General features: G+C 47.7%; 2 protein-coding genes across 9 annotated transcripts in view; one reads left to right on the top strand and one right to left on the bottom strand.

Moving 5' to 3' along the window:
• Positions 1 to 4,604, bottom strand: part of VRK3 (VRK serine/threonine kinase 3) — a 36,591-nt gene extending 31,987 nt beyond the window's left edge. For 4 of the 7 annotated variants that reach the window (XM_041744765.1, XM_041744770.1, XM_041744771.1 and 1 more), the window contains exons 1-2: positions 4,438 to 4,603; positions 3,462 to 3,524 (exon numbers count right to left, since the gene is read on the bottom strand). The gene's annotated coding sequence lies outside the window, so the exon portion shown is untranslated. Of the gene's footprint in view, positions 1 to 3,461; positions 3,525 to 4,347 lie in introns of all 7 variants that reach the window. The other 3 variants (XM_041744767.1, XM_041744769.1, XM_041744768.1) reach the window with 3 other exon arrangements.
• Positions 4,605 to 4,953: 349 nt separating this feature from the next.
• On the top strand, positions 4,954 to 18,499 carry ZNF473 (zinc finger protein 473). Of its 2 annotated transcripts, XM_041746718.1 has the most exons (6): positions 4,954 to 5,147; positions 7,622 to 7,828; positions 8,720 to 8,769; positions 11,881 to 12,007; positions 14,072 to 14,161; positions 15,368 to 18,499. In XM_041746718.1, exons 3-6 carry the CDS (start codon positions 8,749 to 8,751, stop codon positions 17,767 to 17,769), a joined length of 2,640 nt encoding a protein of 879 aa, XP_041602652.1. In that variant the 5' UTR covers positions 4,954 to 5,147; positions 7,622 to 7,828; positions 8,720 to 8,748; the 3' UTR covers positions 17,770 to 18,499. The 2 variants fall into 2 exon arrangements, with proteins under 2 accessions (XP_041602652.1, XP_041602653.1); XM_041746719.1 differs by lacking the exon at positions 8,720 to 8,769 and having other exon boundaries at positions 4,956 to 5,147.
• The last annotated feature ends 1,548 nt before the right edge of the window (positions 18,500 to 20,047 follow it).

The raw sequence follows: 20,047 nt of genomic DNA, 5'->3' as shown, positions 1-20,047 counted from the left end.
GAAGGCCACATACTCCAGGTAGCATAGCCAGAAGATGGAGGAAGGCTGTCTGGTTCACACTGGAATCTCATGATCAGCAAATAAATTTGTATTATATGAAGCCATCAGGACTTTAGGGTTTGTTATAGCTGTACAGCCCATCTTATCCTGACATACTTAATGAGACAGGAGTTCACTATATTATCCTCTAGGTTTTGTGTGTCTCTGGAATATTCCCTAAGACTTGTAAAAATCAAAACCAAAATCACACAAAGAACCTGTTACAAGTGAGAACATGGCAGGAATATTCATTTGCTTGGATTGCTATCCCTAAACACCACACACTGGGTGGTTTAAATGATAGAAATTTATTTTCTTAGAGTTTTGGAGGTTAGAAGTCTGAGATCAAGGCATAAGAATGGGGCACATGGGTAGTTCAGTTGGTTAAACATCTGACTTTTGGTTTTGGCTCATGACCTCAGGGTCCTGAGATTGAGCCCCTCCTCCTCCCCTCCCCCTTCCTGCTCTGCTGGACATTGAGCCTGCTTAAGATTTTCTATCTCCCTCTGCCCGTCCATGCTCCCCACCACCTTCACTCTGCACATGCACATGTGCATTCTGTTTTTTAAAAAATGGTGTGTTTGGTTTCTCCTGGGCCCTCTCTCTTTGGCTTGTAGATGGCTGCCTTCTGTGTTCACATGGCCATCCCTCTGGCTGCAATCTAATCTCTTAAAATTTATTATTTATTTATTTTTTTTTAAGTTTTATTTATTTGTTCACCAGAGAGAGAGAGAGAGGCAGAGACACAGGCTGAGGGAGAAACAGGCTACATGCTGGGAACCCGACGTGGGACTCAATCCCGGGTCTCCAGGATCACACCCTGGGCTGAAGGCGGCGCTAAACCGCTGAGCCACCCGTTAAAAGGGCTGCCCTTTTAAAATTTATTTATTTGACAGAGAGAGAGAGAGCAAAAGCAGGGGTGGTGGCAGGCAGAGGGGGAAGTAGACTCTCCGCTGAGCAGGAAGCCCAATGTGGGGCTCAATCTCAGGACCCTGGGATCATGACCCGAGCTGAAGGCAGATGCTACACCAACTGAGCCACCAAGGTGCCCCTCCAATCTCTCCAATCTCTTTAATAAGGAACAAGTAATATGGGATTAGGGCCTTGCTGGGTTTTTTTTAAGCTTTTATTTATTTATTCATGAAAGACACACAGAGAGAAGCAGAGACATAGGCAGAGGGAGAAGCAGGCTTCCTGCAGGGAGCCTGATGTGGGACTTGATCCCAGTACCCTGGGATCACAACCTGAGCCAAAGGCAGATGCTCAACCACTGAGCCATCTAGGTGCGCTGGGTCCCTGTTTCAGTCTGGGTTGCCATAATGGAAAACCACAGACTGGGTAGCTTACAAATAACAGAAACTTATTTCCCACAGTTCTGGAGAGAGCCTTCTGGCTTCCAGACTGACAATTTCTTCCCCTCATATGGTGGAAGGGGTTAGGGACCCTGAGATCATGACTTGAGCTGAAGGCAGATGCTCAGTCAACTGAGCCACCCAGGTGTCCTTTTTTTTTTTTTTTAATTATTATTTTTTTTTAATTTTTTATTTATTTATGATAGTCAAAGAGAGTGAGAGAGAGAGGCAGAGACACAGGTGGAGGGAGAAGCAGGCTCCATGCACCGGGAGCCCGACGTGGGATTCGATCCCGGGTCTCCAGGATCGCGCCCTGGGCCAAAGGCAGGCGCCAAACCGCTGCGCCACCCAGGGATCCCCCCACCCAGGTGTCCTAGTAGCTATGTTTTCAATAGCAAAAGAAAACAAGATTATTTCATTTGTCCTTTATTGTAAGGCTTGGTGCACAGTACTGATTATAAGCTGGATATCAATACAAAGTAAGAAGTCAAAGTAAGTTTGTGCTTGTGACTTGTCACCTGGCAACAAAGTTTTTTTTTTTTTTTTTGACAAATAAAAATGGTATATATGTAAGGCATACCACACAATGTCCTGAAATTAACATATCTGTCACATCCCATAGTTGCCACTATTTTTGTGTGTGTGATGAGTACACTTCAGATCTACTTTCTTAGCAAATTTCAGGTATTTGATAAATGCTATTTACTAGGTCTCTAGAACTTGTTAATTTTATAACCAAAGTTTGCCAAACCCTGAGATCAAGAGTCGAATGCTCCACCAGCCAGGTGTCTGGAAGGCTTATTCCATGTGACCAATATATTTTCTCCCACAGCCTCTATAACCACTGTTTTACTCTCTGTTACTATGAATTTGACTTTTTTTTTTTTTTAAGATTCCATATATAAGTGAGATTGCGCCCTAACTATCTTTTTATGTCTGGCTTAGTCTAATCAAACACTTTTCCTGTACTCACTGTAAAGCTTGGTGTCTGTTGCACCTGCAAATAGTTGAGTCCTTAAAATCAGAGGCTCTGGTCCCAGGCTCCTGAATTGGAATTCCAGATCTGCCACATGCTGGGTATGTTACTTATTCTCTCTGCCCTGGTCTGCCCAATGGTAAAACGAGGCTTCTAACAGTACTTATCTGATAGAGTGGCTGTTGAGGCCTATATGAATATATTTATAGCAAGTACTGCGTACAGGGCCTGGCCCATGGAAAGCTTTTTATATTAGTGGTTGCTATGACTGTGTCATGCTCTGTATCCAACTTTATTCCAGTTGTTAATGTTTTTCTTGTACCCCTTCTCTTTCCACAAGTTCTGAGCCTTGAAGGCCTCCATATTTCTTCTTGCTGCTGACTATGGAATTCTAGTGCTTGCCCTTGAAGACTCCAGGCCATCCAAACAGCTAATGAAAGACATCTCAGTCAGAGGAGACGAGGGTTCCTTTGGTCTGCAGAAGAGAAGAAACCATACTGTGGGAGAAAACTGCCCTTCCTTCATTTCATACAAAGGTGTGTTGTATGACAATCAGATGGCAAAGACTGTTGCCAAGTATCCTTTAACCTCTAAGCAGCCTGTAATTCTGATTGGTTGTGTAATTTAATAATTGTCCTAGTAATGACATTTAAATGGACATCTCTAGGGGCACCTAGGTGGCTCAGCCAGTTAAGCATCTGCCTTCAGCTCAGGTCATGATCCTGGGGTCCTGGGCTCCTTGCTCAGTGGAGAGCCTGCTTCTCTCTCTCCTTCTGCTCTGCCCCCCTTATGCGCTCTCTCTCCTGCTCTCTAATAAATAAATAAAAATTTAAGAAAAAGAAATATGAAAATCCATGACAGTTTTAAGTGGCTTTGCTTTATGTGGAATTTTTCAGGGTGCCACATGCCCTTAGCTAAAGATGGCCTCTAGGATGGGACAAGTGCCTAACCCAGTGACCCTGCCACACCCATGACCCTGCCACTTCCTCCTGGGAGTAAAGTCTGAAAGCAGCAACACAGAGTAGATAGAACAGGAGCAGGCTCTGGGTGGAGGAGAAAAGGCCTTAAGGGACACGTCCCTGAAGAGCTGGTACCTTTATGGGGTCACAGTCTGGCCCTCAGATTCACTGGGCTGGCAACTCCATCTTAACAGTGTCCTGTAAGTAAGTAAAAGTAGAGAGGTCGACTCAAGCTCACTTCACATATAAGTGGACGATGATGGTTAGTGTTTATTGATCATTGGCGAGGTAGCCAACATGTGCTAAGTTCATTCATCCATTCAGTAATCCTGAATGGATATGTGCTAACTGAACTCCTAATATGTGCTAACCACGAGGGATTTAGCAGTGAAGGAAACAAACAGGCTCTTGATCTGAGAAAGCTCACAATCTAGTGGCAAAAAAGGAAATTAATAAACAAATGAGCAATTGTTCAACAGATCAGATGGAAAGAGTGCTATAGTCAACGTTCAATAAATATGGATGGAAGAAGGGATCTCAGAGTGAAGTCATATGGCTAGGACTTAAACCCAAGACTGTAACATTCAGGTGTCTTTATCATTCACTCGCCCACTTATTTATTCAACAAATATTTATTGAACATCTGCTCTGTGTTTAGAATTGCGTCCCTCCTAGAATGTTCTCAGCCACATCACAGCAAAAGGGACAGGTGTCTAGGTGACCAGGATTCGCCCAGGCCCCGCCCACCAAAGAAACCAGGGATGACAGTAGTGCCAAGGAGGGGCACCTGTCAAACTCCCCACTAGTTCCGCCCACCTCCGTCGTAGTCACGACCACCGAGAGCCAAGAGTGGCTTGGAGGGGTCGCAAGGGCAGCTCGGTTATCCCGGAGACCAGAAGATTCTTTCATCGAGAACCCAGACCCCGGGAACTGTCTCCCACAAATGATCGTGCTGACATCACAGGTACCAGGACTGGACTACGGTCAGTGGATCGGGAGACCTCTCTCTACTCCACCTCACCTTTCCCTCACCTCCGGACTGGGTGAGCGGGGTGAGGAGCCACAGGTCTGAGGCCAAATTCTCCGACTCTTTCCCGGGAGTAGGACTCACCTTCTTAGTTGTCCCGCGCAAACTTCCGGGAAGCAGAAAGCGCTGTGCGCGCATCCTCCATCCGGAGGGAGGACAGCGCCCGCGCAGGCGCTGCTGACCTCCAGACTGCCCTCAGCCTGTGCGGGAGAGGGATTGTTTCCTCATCACCCACCCCTATTCCACCCACTCTTGGAAGTTTCCTCGTTCTACTGCGCATGTGCCATCTTGGAGCCAATCGTAAGGAGGGATGAACTACGAGGCATCTCTCCGCCTATTAGAGAGAGGTCATATTATCATTTTCCCGCCTCAACCCCGCCCCTTACTTCGAAGCGTCTTTTCAGGAACTTCCTTCTCAACGCGTTTCCATGGCAACCCTCCGTCTCTTTCAGGTTGGGCATGCTGTTTAGGTTGTTGTTCAACAGGGTAAAAAACTGGACTACAATACCCACACGCCACCTGGTCCCGAGTTTGTGTCTACTCTATTTCCCAGAGTGCTCAGCGGAACCTCTAAGGCCGAAGAAGCTGGCGGAGATAGGAACTCAAGGGAAGGAGCCCGCACAGTCTTCTGGGAAACGAAGTCGCCGGCTGGCGCGGAGGCTCCTGGGTGGAGTAGCTTGAGGAAATTCGCGCGGCGCCGGAAGTGATTAAGAGGCGCGAGTGTGAGGAGTTGGGTCTGCGTCTCCCTCAGGGCTGGAGTCGCGTCTGTTAACCCGGCGGACGGCAGTCTTCAGGTGAGGAGATGCCGAGGCTGGGGATCTCTTGAGTACTCCGAGGGTTTGGCGGCTCGGTCCTTCGCGAGGGGTGACGGAATGCTCACGGGGCGATTTCGGCAAAGGGCGCGCTGTCTTGGGCGGTGGGTGTCTGGGTGGGGTTGAAGTGTCTCTGTTCCGAGCCTGTTCTGGGCCGAGCTCTCGCAGAAACGGTTTACAGTCCTCACCGGAGCCCGTGAAAGGAGCGGTGATATTTTATTTCACCTTTTAGAGAGGAGTCTGAGGCCGAAGTTGAGACGGGCAGATGACGAGGGATGAATGAATGAATGGATGGATGGATGGATGGATGGATGGGAGTTCTTCAGGAGGTCCAAGTATTTCGCGTCTGAGCGCCTCTTGTCTGCTGCTTTTCTTCCTGTGAAGTCCGCAGCAGCGCCTAGTGCAGCTCCTCGCTTTTATCGGCTCCCTCGGCACCAGGAGCATCAAGGGAATCACAATTTTTCGGAGTTTGGGAAGTTAATAGGCTCCTTATTTCATAGTTAGGCAACACCTCAGAGGGATCTGGGGCAGTTCTTGGAAATCTATTACTGTATGTGAATAAATAGTCACACTGTACATAGACTGTGGCAGTTCGTTCAGTCCAGTTTTACTGTCAGTTTATGAATAAAGTTCTGGCTTTCAGAGCTTTTTTGTTTTTGTTTTTAGAATTACAGATATGGGACTGTGGATCTGTCTCATTTGTTTCGCTTTGTACATGTGGGAACCAGGCGCAGAGAGTGTGAATGATCTGGCCGTGGACCCATGCTTAGAAGAAGCAAGACTTCCCCACTGCAGGGCCCAAGATTTTTCAGTCCTGTAATTGTTTGGCTCAGGTCATTCTGACAGGCTGGGTGGACTTGAGCTTCACAATGGGACTCCAGTTTCTTCTGTCCTAGGTCTTAGTGTGTATAGATATGGACAGAATGTGATGTGAAAACTGTAGACAGAGGTCTCAAACTCAGATGTCTCTGAGAGTCAGGCAGATAAGGTAAAGGAGAGAACCCACCTGGGAAGGGCTGTGGGGCATCAGGGAGCACTTGCCCATCTAAGGGGGAGGGAGTGTTAGCTTTAAATTGGCACTAACAGCTCAGTGGGCCAAATCCTAGGATTTTTCATTAACTGGAAATTGAAATTTTAAGCAAAATTTCCCAACTTTCAAGTTTGGAACTACTTAAAGTAATTTTCTTTTAAAACCTCCTATCTTCCAGCCCTATGGGGGGAAAAATATGTGGACCAAATTATACTCTGTCATGTGAGGAAAATCACTATTGAGTAAATGTTAGCACTTACAAGTCTACCACATTGTCTTATCAAAATCTAGAAAGCGAAGCTATTTTTTTTCCATAAATTTGGTGTCCAGGGATCCCTGGGTGGCGCAGCGGTTTGGCGCCTGCCTTTGGCCCAGGGCGCGATCCTGGAGACCCGGGATCGAGTCCCACGTCGGGCTCCCGGTGCATGGAGCCTGCTTCTCCCTCTGCCTGTGTCTCTGCCTCTCTCTATCTCTCTGTGACTATCGTAAATAAAAAAAAAAAAAAAAAAAAAATTAAAAAAAAAAAAATTTGGTGTCCAAACCTGACTAGAACTGCTAAGAGTTATAACCTTCAATTATCCTACCTAGAATGAATATTTATATCCTTCACTCTAGAAGTATCGAGGTGTTCAGTTACAAAATGCTGCCAATCCCACACTGCATGGTGATTTTAATGAAATATAATGTATATATGGTATCTCACCATTTTAAAAATCTGAAAATTTCTGAGTTTCAAGACACATCTGGCCCCAGAGGCTTAAGCATTATGGACCTGTCATTAGGTCATCCTGCTGCTTTGTGATGGGAGTGTTTTCATGACTCCATAGATATGGCAATGGCTACTGATCTGTGAAAAGCTGTATGGCACTGTGTTTTGTATATTATGGGTCATGAAAATAATTCAGTGGGCAGTGGCCATATTTTTTTTTTAATGGAGTAAAACAAATTAGAATAGAAAAGATCCCGGTACATCCTACTTTGTATGATTTAGTGTTATTTCATGAAGCTTTGTTTAGTTACATGTGTGAATGAGTAGTAACAGTATATACTGTCTTTGTTGCTGTGGGTCATGGTTTAAAAAAAAGTTGGAGAAATCTTGCTGTTGTAGAAATAGAAAGTGTTGGAGGCCAACTCGCCTGGACTCAGATCCTAGAGATGGTATCACAAATCCCAGAAGCATCATTCCAAGGGTACAATTAGACATTATGTTCTGTCAGCAAACCTTGAAAAGTATCTACTGTGCTGTAGTAGTGAGCAGAACAGAAGGTCTCGGGACCTTAAATGCCACCTCTTCCAAACATGTATCTACTGCCTATAACAAGTCCCAAGAACGGTTCTGAAGATACTTGTAGGCTCTGAAGCACAGTGTAAAGGAGGGGCTGGGGTAGTTTCAATAAATACCAAATTGTTACTGTGATTCCTGCAGGGAGACTTGCGTCCTGCCTGATCTTCCTACTTCCTGACGTTTTGGGGGCTCCTCCAGGATGGCCAGGGAGTCTGCCCTTGGCCGAAGGAAGACTTTGCCCCAGCTCCCTTGTCCCCCATGCAGCCCTGCCAGCCGGGAATGTGGGGAGAAGGAGAAGGAGCTTAAATGAGACTGTCAGCTGCTGGGCCCTAGTCGGCTATGACCGAGGTGAGTTGAGGGCCCCTCTCTCCTGCTCGGTCATCCCCAGAGCCTGCACAGCTGGCCTGCCTTTATTTTATTTATTTTTTATTTTTTAAAGATTTTATTTATTTATTCATGAGAGACAGAGAAAGGCAGATGGGGAAGCAGGCTCCACACAGGGAGCCCAATGTGGGATTCGATCCTGGGACTCTGGGATCACGTGCTGAGCCAAAGGCAGATGCTCAACCAGAGCCACCCAGGTGTCCCCTCCCCCCCCCCTTTTTTTAAAGATTTTATTTATTTATTCATGAGAGACACACACACACACAGAAGCAGAAACACAGGCAGAGGGAGATTGGCCTGCCTTTATTCTGGGCTCGTTGTCTTCTGGTGATCCTCTCATTATACTGTCGCTCCCCTGCTCAGGACCCTTCCGGGAATCCTTACTGCTTATAGGATAAAATCCACATTTCTCAGCACAATCCTGTATGATCTGAGTCCCACCCCCTTCCACAGCATCTTCTCTGTTTCTAGACACAACCAAAACTTCCCTTCTTGGCCTGGTGGTAAGATGTTACACTGTGCTTTCCAGATTCATAGCCTTTGCTCAGGTTCCACCCCCTGGCCAGAATACCCTACCTGCCATTCCTGGCTATTAAGGCTTACACAGCCTTTAAGACCCAGCTCAATCCTTCCACCTTCTCTGAGCAGTCTGCACTTCCCTGCTCTGCTCTCCCACAGCACCCCCTGCTGCCTCCACCATAGCACAGATCACCTGGATGTGTTGTTCCTGCCCCGTTAGCCTCACCAGACAAGGTGCTTCTTGGGTACAGGTACTGATTGTGACTCACATCTGGGCCCCCAGGAACTTTCACAGGCCTGGTACTTAGGAGTTCTTTTTTTTTTTTTTTTACATAGGAGTTCTTAAAGTGTTGCTTGAGTGATGAATGAAAACCTTCCTCTACCTGGTAAATATCTTCTTTTTTCTTCTTTTTTTTTAAAGATTTGAGAGAAGAGTGAGAAAGCATGGGGTAGAGGAGGGGCAAAGAGAGTGGAGGAAGCAGGTGGGGCTCGATCCCAGGACCCCGAGATCATGACCTGAGCTGAAGGCAGACACCTAGCCGACTCAGCTACCTAGGCGCCTCTGGTTAATTTCTTTTTTTTTTTTTTAATTTTTATTTATTTATGATAGTCACAGAGAGAGAGAGAGAGGGGCAGAGACATAGGCAGAGGGAGAAGCAGGCTCCATGCACCGGGAGCCTGACGTGGGATTCGATCCGGGATCTCCAGGATCGCGCCCTGGGCCAAAGGCAGGCGCCAAACCGCTGCGCCACCCAGGGAATCCCCGCCTCTGGTTAATTTCTTATCCTTAATGACCCAACTTGAATATCTCACTGGACCAGGAAGCTTCCCCTGACTCCCAAGGCAATGTTTTTACGCCCTTTCGCCGCAGCCCCAGATACCACTCGCTGTTACAGACTTGTCTCCTTATGCTCCCTACCAGCATCCTTGAATGTCTCCTCCAGGCCAGGGACTGAGTCTGCTGCCTCTGTGCCTCCAGCATCCCTAGAGGGGTCTGGCACACAGGAGAAATGACTGTTGAATTAATGAATGCATGCTCTGACCTTGTCAGTGTCCAGTATAAAACTCTCTGTAGTTCCCCAGTGCCTTACAGATCAAATCCAGAGTCTTCCCACACCATCCACAACTGTTTTCAGGGGTGCTGTCCAGGAAAGTTGAGGAGTCCAGGAAAGGAAGCTTCTTGGGACTCTGATCTGGCTCCTGCTGAAAAAAACCTCTTTGGCTAACCCCTTCCGACAGGGTATGGACAGCAGCAGTTTCAACCAGAACTAACAGGATGCTCGGCTCATGATTCAGTAGAGCACATAAACCAAAAAGGCCAGAGGAGGTGCTGGCTTGATCTGCCAGTTCACACAGTGTGTTCCAGACCCAGTTTACCACCCTCATCTCTCAGCCACACTACCTATTATCTCCATCCTTATCCCGAAACAGCTGCCAGAACTGCATACCCCCTCCCCGCCCCCGCGGGCCTCCTGTGGTAAGCTTTGTTCTAGGTGCTGTATCTACATGCTGGGGAATCAGTTGATGGAGGCTAGAAATCTGAGGTCAAGGTGTCATCAGGGCACCTTCCTTTTGGAGGCTGTGGGGTAAAATCCGTTCCATACCTCTTGTAGCTTCTAGAAGTGCCTGTGTTCCTTGACTTGTGGTCACATCCTTCTGACCTATTTCTGCCATCACATTGCCTCCTCCCTCTGACTCCTTATGCCTCTTATAAGGATATTCAGGGACACCTGGGTGGCTCAGTGGCTGAGTTTGCCTTCAGCTCAGGTTGTGATCCTGGGGTCCTGGCATTGAATCCTACATCAGGCTCCCTGCTCAGCAAGGAAGCCTGCTTCTCCCTCTGCCTATGTCTCTACCTCTCTCTCTGTGTCTCTTATGAATAAATAAATAAAATCTTAAAAAAAAAAGGGGGGGGGGATCCCTGGGTGGCGCAGCGGTTTAGTGCCTGCCTTTGGCCCAGGGCGTGATCCTGGAGATCCGGGATCGAATCCCATGTCGGGCTCCCGGTGCATGGAGCCTGCTTCTCCCTCTGCCTGTGTCTCTGCCCCTTTCTCTCTCTCTCTGTGTGACTATCATAAATAAATAAATAATTAAAAAAAAAAAAGATTGGTCATGACAATTAGGGGAGAACCTCCCCATCTCAGGATCCTTAGCTTGCCACACCAGTAAAATCCCTTTTGTCATATGAGGTAGCAGTCATGGGTTAGATTAAAAATATTCATATTGGGGTGTCCGGGTGGCTCTACTGGTGAAGTGTCTGCCTTTGGTTCAGATCATGATCCTGGGGTCCTGGGATGGAGCCCTGTGTTGGGCTCCCTGCTCAGTGGGGAGTCTGCTTTTCCCTCTCTGTCTCCCCTCTGCTTGTGCTCTCTCTCAAATAAATAAAAATCCTTAAAAACCCCAAAACTCGAAAAACCTTCATACCATGTCAGCCCAGTGCAGGGCATAGACCTCTTTGGATTCTGATTCAAACAAGCCAGCCATAAAAACATACTGTTGAACCTAGAGTGGTCAAATCACAGAGTCAGAGACAAAAGTAGAATGGTGGTACCAGGGGCTAGGACAGGAATGGAGGGGAGACTGTGTTTCAAGGGGACAGTTTCAGTTTGGCAAGATGAATAGAGTGTTTAATGTCCCTGGATGAAGTGGCATTTTCTTTTTTTTTTCTTTCCACAATTAAAAAAAAGGGAAAAAACAAAACAAAACAAAACACCATTTAATTGTCAAACGAATCTGCATCCAGACTTTGAATTTGGTCTAGGTATTCAGTGATTAAGGAGTTCTGTGGTAAGTATTGAAGTATTTACAGGTGAAATCAGATGCTGCCTGGACTTTTGAAATATTTTGTCCTCCTGCCCCCACAAAAACTTTTAATGAACAAAATAGACCCCTTTATTTGTTAATAGGGTTAACAGGGGTTGAAGTTGGGTGATGGATACATGGCGGTCTGTTACGTGTAAATCTCTACTTCTGTACGTGTTTGAAAAGCTCCATAATAAAAACTTAAAATCTTGAATGAACACTCAAAAGCAAAAGCCACAATAAGCAGATTTCAGGAACAGAGAGATGTCCTGCCTGTGTGACCCTGAGGGCACTTCATGTCCCCTTTCCAAGACTCCATGTCTTACCTATAAAATATGGGGATGCTGGGGTGCCTGGGTGGCTCAGTCAGTTGAGCGTCTGTCTGCCTTCGACTCAAGTCATGGTCCTGAGATCAAGCCCCAGGTCAGGCTCCTTGCCCAGAGGGCAGTCTTCTTCTCCCTCTCCCTCTGCTGGTCCCCCTGCTTATGTGCACGCTCTCTCTCTCTCTGTCAAATAAATAAATAAAATCTTAAAAAAAAAAGAAAATGGGGATGCCCGGTCTCTTATGTCTCAGGGTTCCCAGGAGATGATTTTTGTCAAAAGGCTGGTACATTGAGAGCAGAGGTGCATGGAATGAGTCATTGGTCCCTCCCTGACCCCAGTCCCAGTGTCACTGACAGTGTGTTATGTTTTAGGAACTTGTAATCCTCAGGGATGTAGCCATGGACTTCACCTTGGAGGACTGGGAGCATCTGGGGCTGGACCAGGGGGACCTGTTCTGGGACACAGCACTGGACAACTACCAGAACCTTTTCCTGCTGAGTGAGTGTCCTCTCCAACCCGGGCAGTGAGCAGAGCAATGGCTCCTAAATGCCAGAGAAACCAGCAGGATGTGTGGCCCAGCAGTGATCACACCTCGGGGACACCGGCGATGCCTAGTGGCCTTTCTGATTGTCAGCCCTTGGCAGTGGGGGCATGCGCCTGGCATCTTGTGGGTGAAGCCCAGGGTTGCTGCCACACATCTTAGAATGAAAGGATAGCCCCTTCCAAAGGGGATTATCCAACCCCAAATGTCAGGAGAGCCAACGTTAAGAAACTCCCATTACCTTCCACCTGCTGCTCTGGCCTCAGCACTTTCCTCTTTGTCCTTGTAGAGCTGACACTCAGAGTCTTCGGTTTGCCTTCCCCTCCTCTGCCTAGAAGCCTTGTCCCCTCCCTGCCCCCAGGACAGCCTGTGAGCACAGCCTCCTCTGTCTCCTACCCAGCTCGCCCACCACCCCTGCACTTCCTAACTGCTCATTTGATACTCAGTCTCCTGAGGCTGGGAGGGGGGCTCCCTGAGGAGGGGGGCTTTGCATTGGTGCTGCTCCCCAGTAAATCCCCAGTGTTAGGAACAGATGGTACAAGCGGTGGCTCAGTAAACGAAGGAGTAGCTGAGCCAGGAGCCAGGTCTCACGCTGGGTCAGCGCTTAGACCTGTTCTTCAAAGCTGCAGTCACCCCACAAGGAAGTCTGACTCCCTGTTTTGTTGGCCCTTCTGAAATCAAGGCCCAAAGAGGGGACGTCACCTTCTCTGCTATGTTGAGGTCCCCAGAAGCACCCTGTGTTTGGTGTTTTATGAGGAGGACTTGTAGGACTCAGCATATATTCATATTCATGGCCAGGACATATTATGGAGAAAGGACACAGCATGGGCAGCAGAGGGGAAACCAGGCCACCTTCCAGAGCTGTCTCCCTGTGGAGTCACACAGGGTATGTAACGAGGTGACAACACTCATTAGAGACTCAGCACCCATAGTTTTTATTGGGGACCAGTCACATAGGCGCACTCTGCTGGGAACTTACCAGAATTCTAGACTCCCAGCAGGAAAGCAGGTGTGCAGCATAACTATTGAGGCATAGGGGGCTCCTCTTCTTGGCTCAGAAATGCTGACATTTCCTCAGATCCAGGTTCCCAGACACCAGCCAAGGGCCAGCCTCACAGATTTTTTCTTAACTCTGCTCAGTGTGTATTATAGAAGCAGTTTTGGGAGGCTCAGCCCTCTGTGTCTTTTCTATTTTTAAACTACAGCTCAAAGTAAATGTACGTTTCCCTTGATTCCCTGCACATGTGTGTGTACGTGTGCAGCATATCAGCAGCATACCTATGTGTGTATATATATCCGAGTAGCGTGTTAGCTTCCTATGGCTGCTGTTACAAATGCCACCGGCACAGCAGCTTCAAACAATGTACTTATTCTCATATAGTCGTGGAGATCAGAAGTGTGGAACAGGTCTAACTGGTCTAAAATCAGGATGTTGGCAGGGCTCGTTCCTTCTGATGGCTCCAGGGAAGAGTGTTTCTTTGCCCTTTTTCAGGTTTAGAGGCATCTGCATTGCTTGGCTCATGTTCTTTTCATTTTCAAGTCAGAGGGGCACTTTTCCTCCATTGTAGCACAGAGTCTCCGGTATTATGACTCTGCTCCCTTCCTTGAGCAGTTCACAGAGGGCAGGGTACAGGGCTGATTGGGCTGTGGGAGCTCGGCATGCTCTATGACAGGGCCCAGCCGGGGAGGCCTAGGGTCAGATGGGCTCCCTGCGTAAATGCGTGAGCCACGGATGGCAGGGTAAGTGTGATCCTCTCTACCTGGCGAATTGCTCATTCCTCAAGAGCTGTTATAAGTCCTTTATGTCCCCAGCCCTGGCTGTCTCAGCTCTGATCACCCTGGATTGTGACTGCCTGGGTCCCTCTCCTCCATGGGACTGAGAACCCTGCAGGGAAGGTGTCCTCAGAATTGTCCAGTGCAGCATCTGGCCCTCAGGAGGAGTACGATGAATAAAGCATTGGATAAGCAGCTGGCTGGCCCTCCATGTCCTGGTTGGTGACAGTGCTCTTCTCTACCTGCAGACCCCTCCAAACCCAAACTGACCTCTTGTCCGGATGGCGGGGAAAAGCTGGAGGTGCTGGTGGGAGCAAGCCCAGAATCAGAGTGCCCTGGTGAGTGGGCAGGGAGGGGGGCGGGCAGTGGGCTTGTAGGACATGGCCCTTTGTGTGCCGTCTATCTTTGGAACTTCCATCCAGACCCAGAACATTTACCCAGACATCTTGACCCTGGACCTGATGAGCTTCATTCTTCTATGTGCTGGCTTCTGTTCCCTTGTCCTGGCAGGGGTTGGGACCCTTCCTCTGCTGGGCTGTCTTGTCTCTGTCTGCGTCTGTGTCTGGCAGGCAGCTGTTTAGGTGCCTTTCCTCTGTCCCCTCTTCAGTCCTTTCACACTGAACAGGAGGTGGCCTTCCATGCCTTGGGTCCATCTCTCCACCTTCCTGCCTTGTACCCCTTGAATACTGTAAATCCCTGGTCTCTCTTACCCCTCTTTGTACAGGTCATCCCACAGGGGACAACAGATGGCTACATCTGTGAATAACTCAAACCCAGGCTGAAATGTAGCCAAGAATGTTTGTTCTGGTCTCTCCTAGGCCACGGATCCTCCAGGGAAAGCAGGTTAGGCAATGAGGGTGTCACACTGGTTGAGATGTACCCAGTGGGAGAGAAGGCAGAGGCAGGGACTGCCTTTGGGGCACAGGAGGCTTTTCTCAGGGTCAGATCATGAACACGAGAAGGCCCCCTGAATGAGAGACCACATAGCAGTGGCTGCATGGCTCCATCTTGGCCTCCACCATCCCTTGAGAGCTCAGGAACATGGACCCTCTGTAGCCTCCTGTGAGGTTCACCAGTGTTTGTGCATAAGTGACCAGTCCAGAGTCCTGGCACCTCAACAACATACTCTTTGTTTCCAAGCATGTGTAGCCGTGCCTCTACTACCTAAATATGTCCTCCAGTGATAATAACCATACTGAATTATTATCATTTATCTCTCTTTCCATGTGGAACATTGCCCTTCTCCAGGAAGTGGGCTATATGTAGCTGGTGGGGGTGATGGTAGAGAGTATCTGTTGAGAGGCTCATCATCCCTGCAGAACCTTTGTGGCTGCCCAGTTCCCACTTAACTGCCCTGGAAATGGGCTCTTTGTGATGCCAGTTCCAGCTGGATCACCACTTTGGCCCCTCCTCCTCCACCCCTTGAGGGACAAGCTTACTAACGAGCCATCACCCGTTCTCCCTCTTGTCTGTGTTGTCATCCTGCAGCTCCTGGTATTTTATCCTGGGGAACGGGAGACATCCATACTTTCCTTCTCTTGCAGGCACAGCTGGGGCCAAGACCTGTCCTCTGGCAGAAGACTACTTAGAAGGACTCTCCCAAGAGGTCACAGAGACATTGTCCAAGGATGACCTCCAGAATTCCAGTTGGGGGAAAGCCTGTGTAGGTGAGAGTTGGTTAGATAGTCTGCTAGGAGATTCAGAAAATCTTCTGAGGTCTGACATTGTTACCAACAAGGAGAGTCCTAAAGAATGCAGGAGTCATGAACTCAAAACAGACCTTGGGCCAGAGTTCCTCTTTTCCACAGGAGAGGATTCTGGGATGTACAATCTTTCTGAAAAGAGCCCTGCACTGGCTACATCTCAGGAACATGAGAGTGACCTTGGCTGTGTCTTAGATCAGAACCAGCAAGAGGGCATCCAGGAGGGGGAGAAATTGTATAAATGTAGTGAATGTGGGAAGAGCTTCAGCCAGAGTCACCATCTTATCCAGCACTGGATTCTTCATACTAGAGAGAAACCCAGTGTGTGTCAAGAGTACAAGGAAGGTTTCAGCCAGAGTTCTTGCCTCTTGGCGCCTCTGACAACTCACACAGGCTACAGATCCTTTGTGTGTGCCAAGTGCGGGAAAACTTTCGCTCAGAACATGCACCTCATACAGCATCAGAAAATTCACACCAGGGAAAAACCATGTAAGAATCAAGATAGTGACCAGCTGTTGGTTGTCGGCCTACAGCCTGCTGAGCACCAGAAAACCCATACGGGTGGTCAGTCCCACAGATGTAATGAGTGTGGCAAGAGTTTCAGCCAAACCTTTCATCTTACTCAGCATCAGAAGACCCATACCCAGAAGCTCTACGAATGTGCCAAATGCAAGGTGACCTTCAACCTCAGGAAATACCTCCTCCAACACCAGAAAATCCATTCCACAGACCCTCCCTCTGAGCATCAGGAATGCAGGAAGGCTTTCAGGCAGAGCTTGCTGCTTATCAAACACCAGTCTGTTCACACTGGAGAAAAGCCTTACAAATGTGATCAGTGTGGGAAACCCTTCAGGAATATCTCAACCCTAAAGATCCACCAGCGGGTTCACAGTGGAGAGAAGCCTTACAAATGCAATGAGTGTGGGAAAGCCTTCTACCGGAATACTCACCTTAATGAACATCAGAGGATTCACACTGGCTATCGGCCCTACAAATGTCACAAATGCATCAAGAGTTTTAGCCGGCCCTCCCACCTGATTCGACACCAGTCTATCCATGCCATAGAAAAGCCCTACAGCTGTACCAAATGCAAGGAAACTTTCAGCCACAATGAACACCTCGTCCAGCACCAGAAAATGCACACTGTGGAGACCCCTTATGAATGCCAGGAGTGTGGTGAGCGCTTCATCTGCAGCTCCACACTAAATTGCCACCAGACTGTTCACACCAGAGAAAAACAAGGACTTAGTGAGAGCGTGAGGATCTTGAATCAGGACTCAGAGCAGAGTGAGCAACTGAGGATCAGTGAGAAGCACTTTAAGTGTAACAAATGCGAGAAAACCTTTAGCTGCAACAAATACCTGGCTCAGCATGAGAGGGTTCACACCAGGGTGAAGCCCTTCGAGTGTAAGCAGTGTGGAAAAGCCTTTAGCCAAAGTACACAGCTCATTCGCCATCAGAGCATCCACTCTGGGGTGAGGCCATATGAATGTGGGGACTGTGGGAAGGCCTTTGTTCACAGTACTTCCCTCACTAAACATCAGTCTATCCACCAGAGCGAACACCCTTTTAAATGTAATGAATGTGGAAAGACTTTCAGCCAAAGTGCACATCTCTCAGAACATCAATTAATTCACACTGCAGAGAAACTCTTCCAGTGTAATATATGTGACAAATCCTTTGCCCATAGTAACTGCCTTACTCAGCATCGGAGAATTCATGCTGGAAAGAAGTTCTTTGAGTGTAATGAATGTGGAAAGTCATTTCGTCAGAGCTCATGCCTTTCTAAGCATCAGAGAGGTCACACCGGTGAGAAACCTCACAAATGCAGTGACTGTGGGAAAACCTTCAGCGTGGGTGCTCAACTCATTCAACACCAGAGAGTTCATACCGGAGAAAAGCCTTATGTTTGTCAGGAATGTGGGAAAGCCTTCACCCAGAGCTCGTGCCTTTCTGTTCACCAGCGAGTTCACACCGGGGAGAGGCCTTATGTTTGTCAGGAATGTGGGAAAGCCTTCAGCCAAAGCTCGTGCCTTTCTGTTCACCAGAGAATTCACACTGGGGAGAAGCCTTATGTATGTGCTGAATGTGGGAAAGCCTTTGCTCAGAAAGCAAATCTGATGCAGCATGAGAGAATTCACACTGGGGAGAAACCTTATGTCTGCAGGGTGTGTGGGAAAGCCTTTGGGCTCAGCGCCCATCTCAGTCAACACCAGAGAATTCACACCCAAGAAAAACTGTAGCAATGTCAACCTTGTCAGCCCTTTGCTGTAGGTCTCAGCAGAAATCGGCAAGTTCATAGTTAGAGGTAATAAGGAGTTAAGTAGAAGTAACAAGTAGCAATACTATCTGCTCCTGAGTGGCAGCAAAGTCCGAGACATTTGAACATGGTTCATCTAAAGTTGAAATTGTTGAGAGTCTTAAAGTTGAAATTGTCACATTGTAAGCTCCTTCCCCCCAAATAAATACACTCATTATCCCTAAAAAATGGTAAGAAAACTTGCACATAAGTTTTATGAAAACACAGTCGTTGAGAAGCCATGTAACATGGGAATTCAGAGGTAGATCCGAGCTAGTCAGCTGAGTTAAATCTCGGCTCTGACATGTGCTACCTGAGTGATCCAGGGAGAGTCATGGGACCTCCTAGGGCCTCTGCATCCTTATCTGTAAAATGGGTACAAGATGATTACCTACCTCAGAAGGCTGCTGTGAGGATAAATAGATATAAAGAAGCACTTAGAACTGAGTGCCCAGCACACAGTATGTACGCACCAAATGTGAGCTACAAATACTCGTGAGATACAACAAATATACTTAAAAGAAGGGAAGAATTATTAATCCTCTATTTATTGCAGTTAATGTTCTTGCTAGTACTATGTGGTGACTTTCATTTCTTATTAAAGATTTTATTTGTTTATTTGAGAGAGCAAAAGAGAGCATGAGCAGGGGTGAGGGGCAGAGAGAGTGAGGAAGAAGCAGACTCCTCACTGAACAGGTAGCCCGACATGGGGCTCAATCCCAGGACCCTGAGAGCATGACCTGAGCTGAAGGTAGATGCCCAACTGACTGAGCCACTCAGGTGCCCCTCATTTTTCTTTAAAAAGACTTTTAAGTAAAATCTATACCCAATGTGAGGCTCCAACTCACCATGCGAAGACCAAGAGTCACATGCTCTTCTGACTGAGCCAGCTAGGCGCCTCTGTGTCACTTTCATTTTTTAAATAGTTTTTTTAAAAAAGATTTTCTTTGAGAGAAAGTGAGTGGGAGAGGGAAAGAGAATCTGAAGCAGACTGTGTGTGGAGCCAGAGCCTGATGCAGGGCTTTATCTCATGACCTTAAGATCACAACCCGAACTGAAACCAAGAGGCAGGTGCTCAACTGACAGCCAGCCAGGTGCCCCGCATAGCTCTCATTTTTAAAGTTTTCTCCAAAATGCCCCTGGCTAAATATGGTTCCTCAAATCCAGCACCTTGCTCTCTTGTTCTTCAAGAAGAATCTAGCCTTTTCCTTCCCCTCCGCTGTGTCATATTTTCTTAATTAACCCACAGAAGCAAGATTAACACCAAATAGCAGGAACTTTCCACTCCTAACTGCCAAAACCTCACTCAAAAGGACATTCTCCCACATACACATGCTACTTCTTCCCATAATCCCCTTCCCTCATTTAAAGTTGGTTATACGGTATGAGAGCCAGTTTGCTGTGGAAGTTAATGGTACTAGAAGCAGTGGGATTCAGTTGGGAAAGCTGCATTATATATTGCTACACGGTTCACAGATGATATGCTTGATGGTGAAGATTGTGGTTATGTGGAAGTGACTGCTAGAATGTTCCTTATGTACCTTTTGTCCCAGCCACTCACCAGGCACTTTGCCAGGCTCCAGGATAGGGAATACCAATACAGTAAGCCACACCCTTGCCTTGAACCTTCTGGAATCAAAGGGAAATGGATGTTTCCATTTCCACAGAGAAGTACTGTTCGTTTACAAGTGACATTTTATTTTATTTTTTAAAAAGATCTTATTTATTTATTCATGAGAATACACACACAGAGAGAGAGAGAGAGAGAGAGAGACAGGCAGAGGGAGAAGCAGGCTCCATGCAGGGAGCCCGACGTGGGATTCAATCCTGGGTCTCCAGGATCACACCCTGGGCTGTAGGCGGCGCTAAACCACTGAGCCATCAGGGCTGCCCTACAAGTGACATTTTAAAATGCCCCATTCCTTCATGTCACAGCAAGTTCTGGGACTGTGGAGGATTGCTGGAGAGCCCAGGGAGGACACCATTCTTCCTGTTGGTGCCCTTAAGTCAACTCTTCACCTTTGGCCAAGCCTGTTCTACAGCGGAGACCCCTCATGGAACCGCACGATCAGTTCTCTCTTGATGGCGCCTGCTCAGCTCTGGGTTTCACACCCACCAAGTGACCAGTCACGTTTCCTGAAGCACAAACAGAATCTCCTGAAGACACTAACTCTCCTGATATCTTTCATATTTCTGGTGCTAAAATGCTTAGGAGTATGTGT

The sequence above is a fragment of the Vulpes lagopus genome, chromosome 2 (assembly GCF_018345385.1).
Source record: "Vulpes lagopus strain Blue_001 chromosome 2, ASM1834538v1, whole genome shotgun sequence".
NCBI classification, from domain to species: Eukaryota; Metazoa; Chordata; class Mammalia; order Carnivora; family Canidae; genus Vulpes; species Vulpes lagopus.
The sequence above is the reverse complement of the archived record's forward strand: the minus strand, read 5'-3'. Positions and strand labels throughout refer to the sequence as shown.

Bases quoted from the DNA above. Each gene is read 5' to 3' on its own strand.
- ZNF473 (XM_041746718.1), top strand. From the start codon at position 8,749: ATGAAAACCTTCCTCTACCTG. The intron at 8,770-11,880 runs GTAAATATCTTC...GTTATGTTTTAG, and splicing joins TGAAAACCTTCCTCTACCTG to GAACTTGTAATCCTCAGGGA. The intron at 12,008-14,071 runs GTGAGTGTCCTC...CTCTACCTGCAG, and splicing joins CCAGAACCTTTTCCTGCTGA to ACCCCTCCAAACCCAAACTG.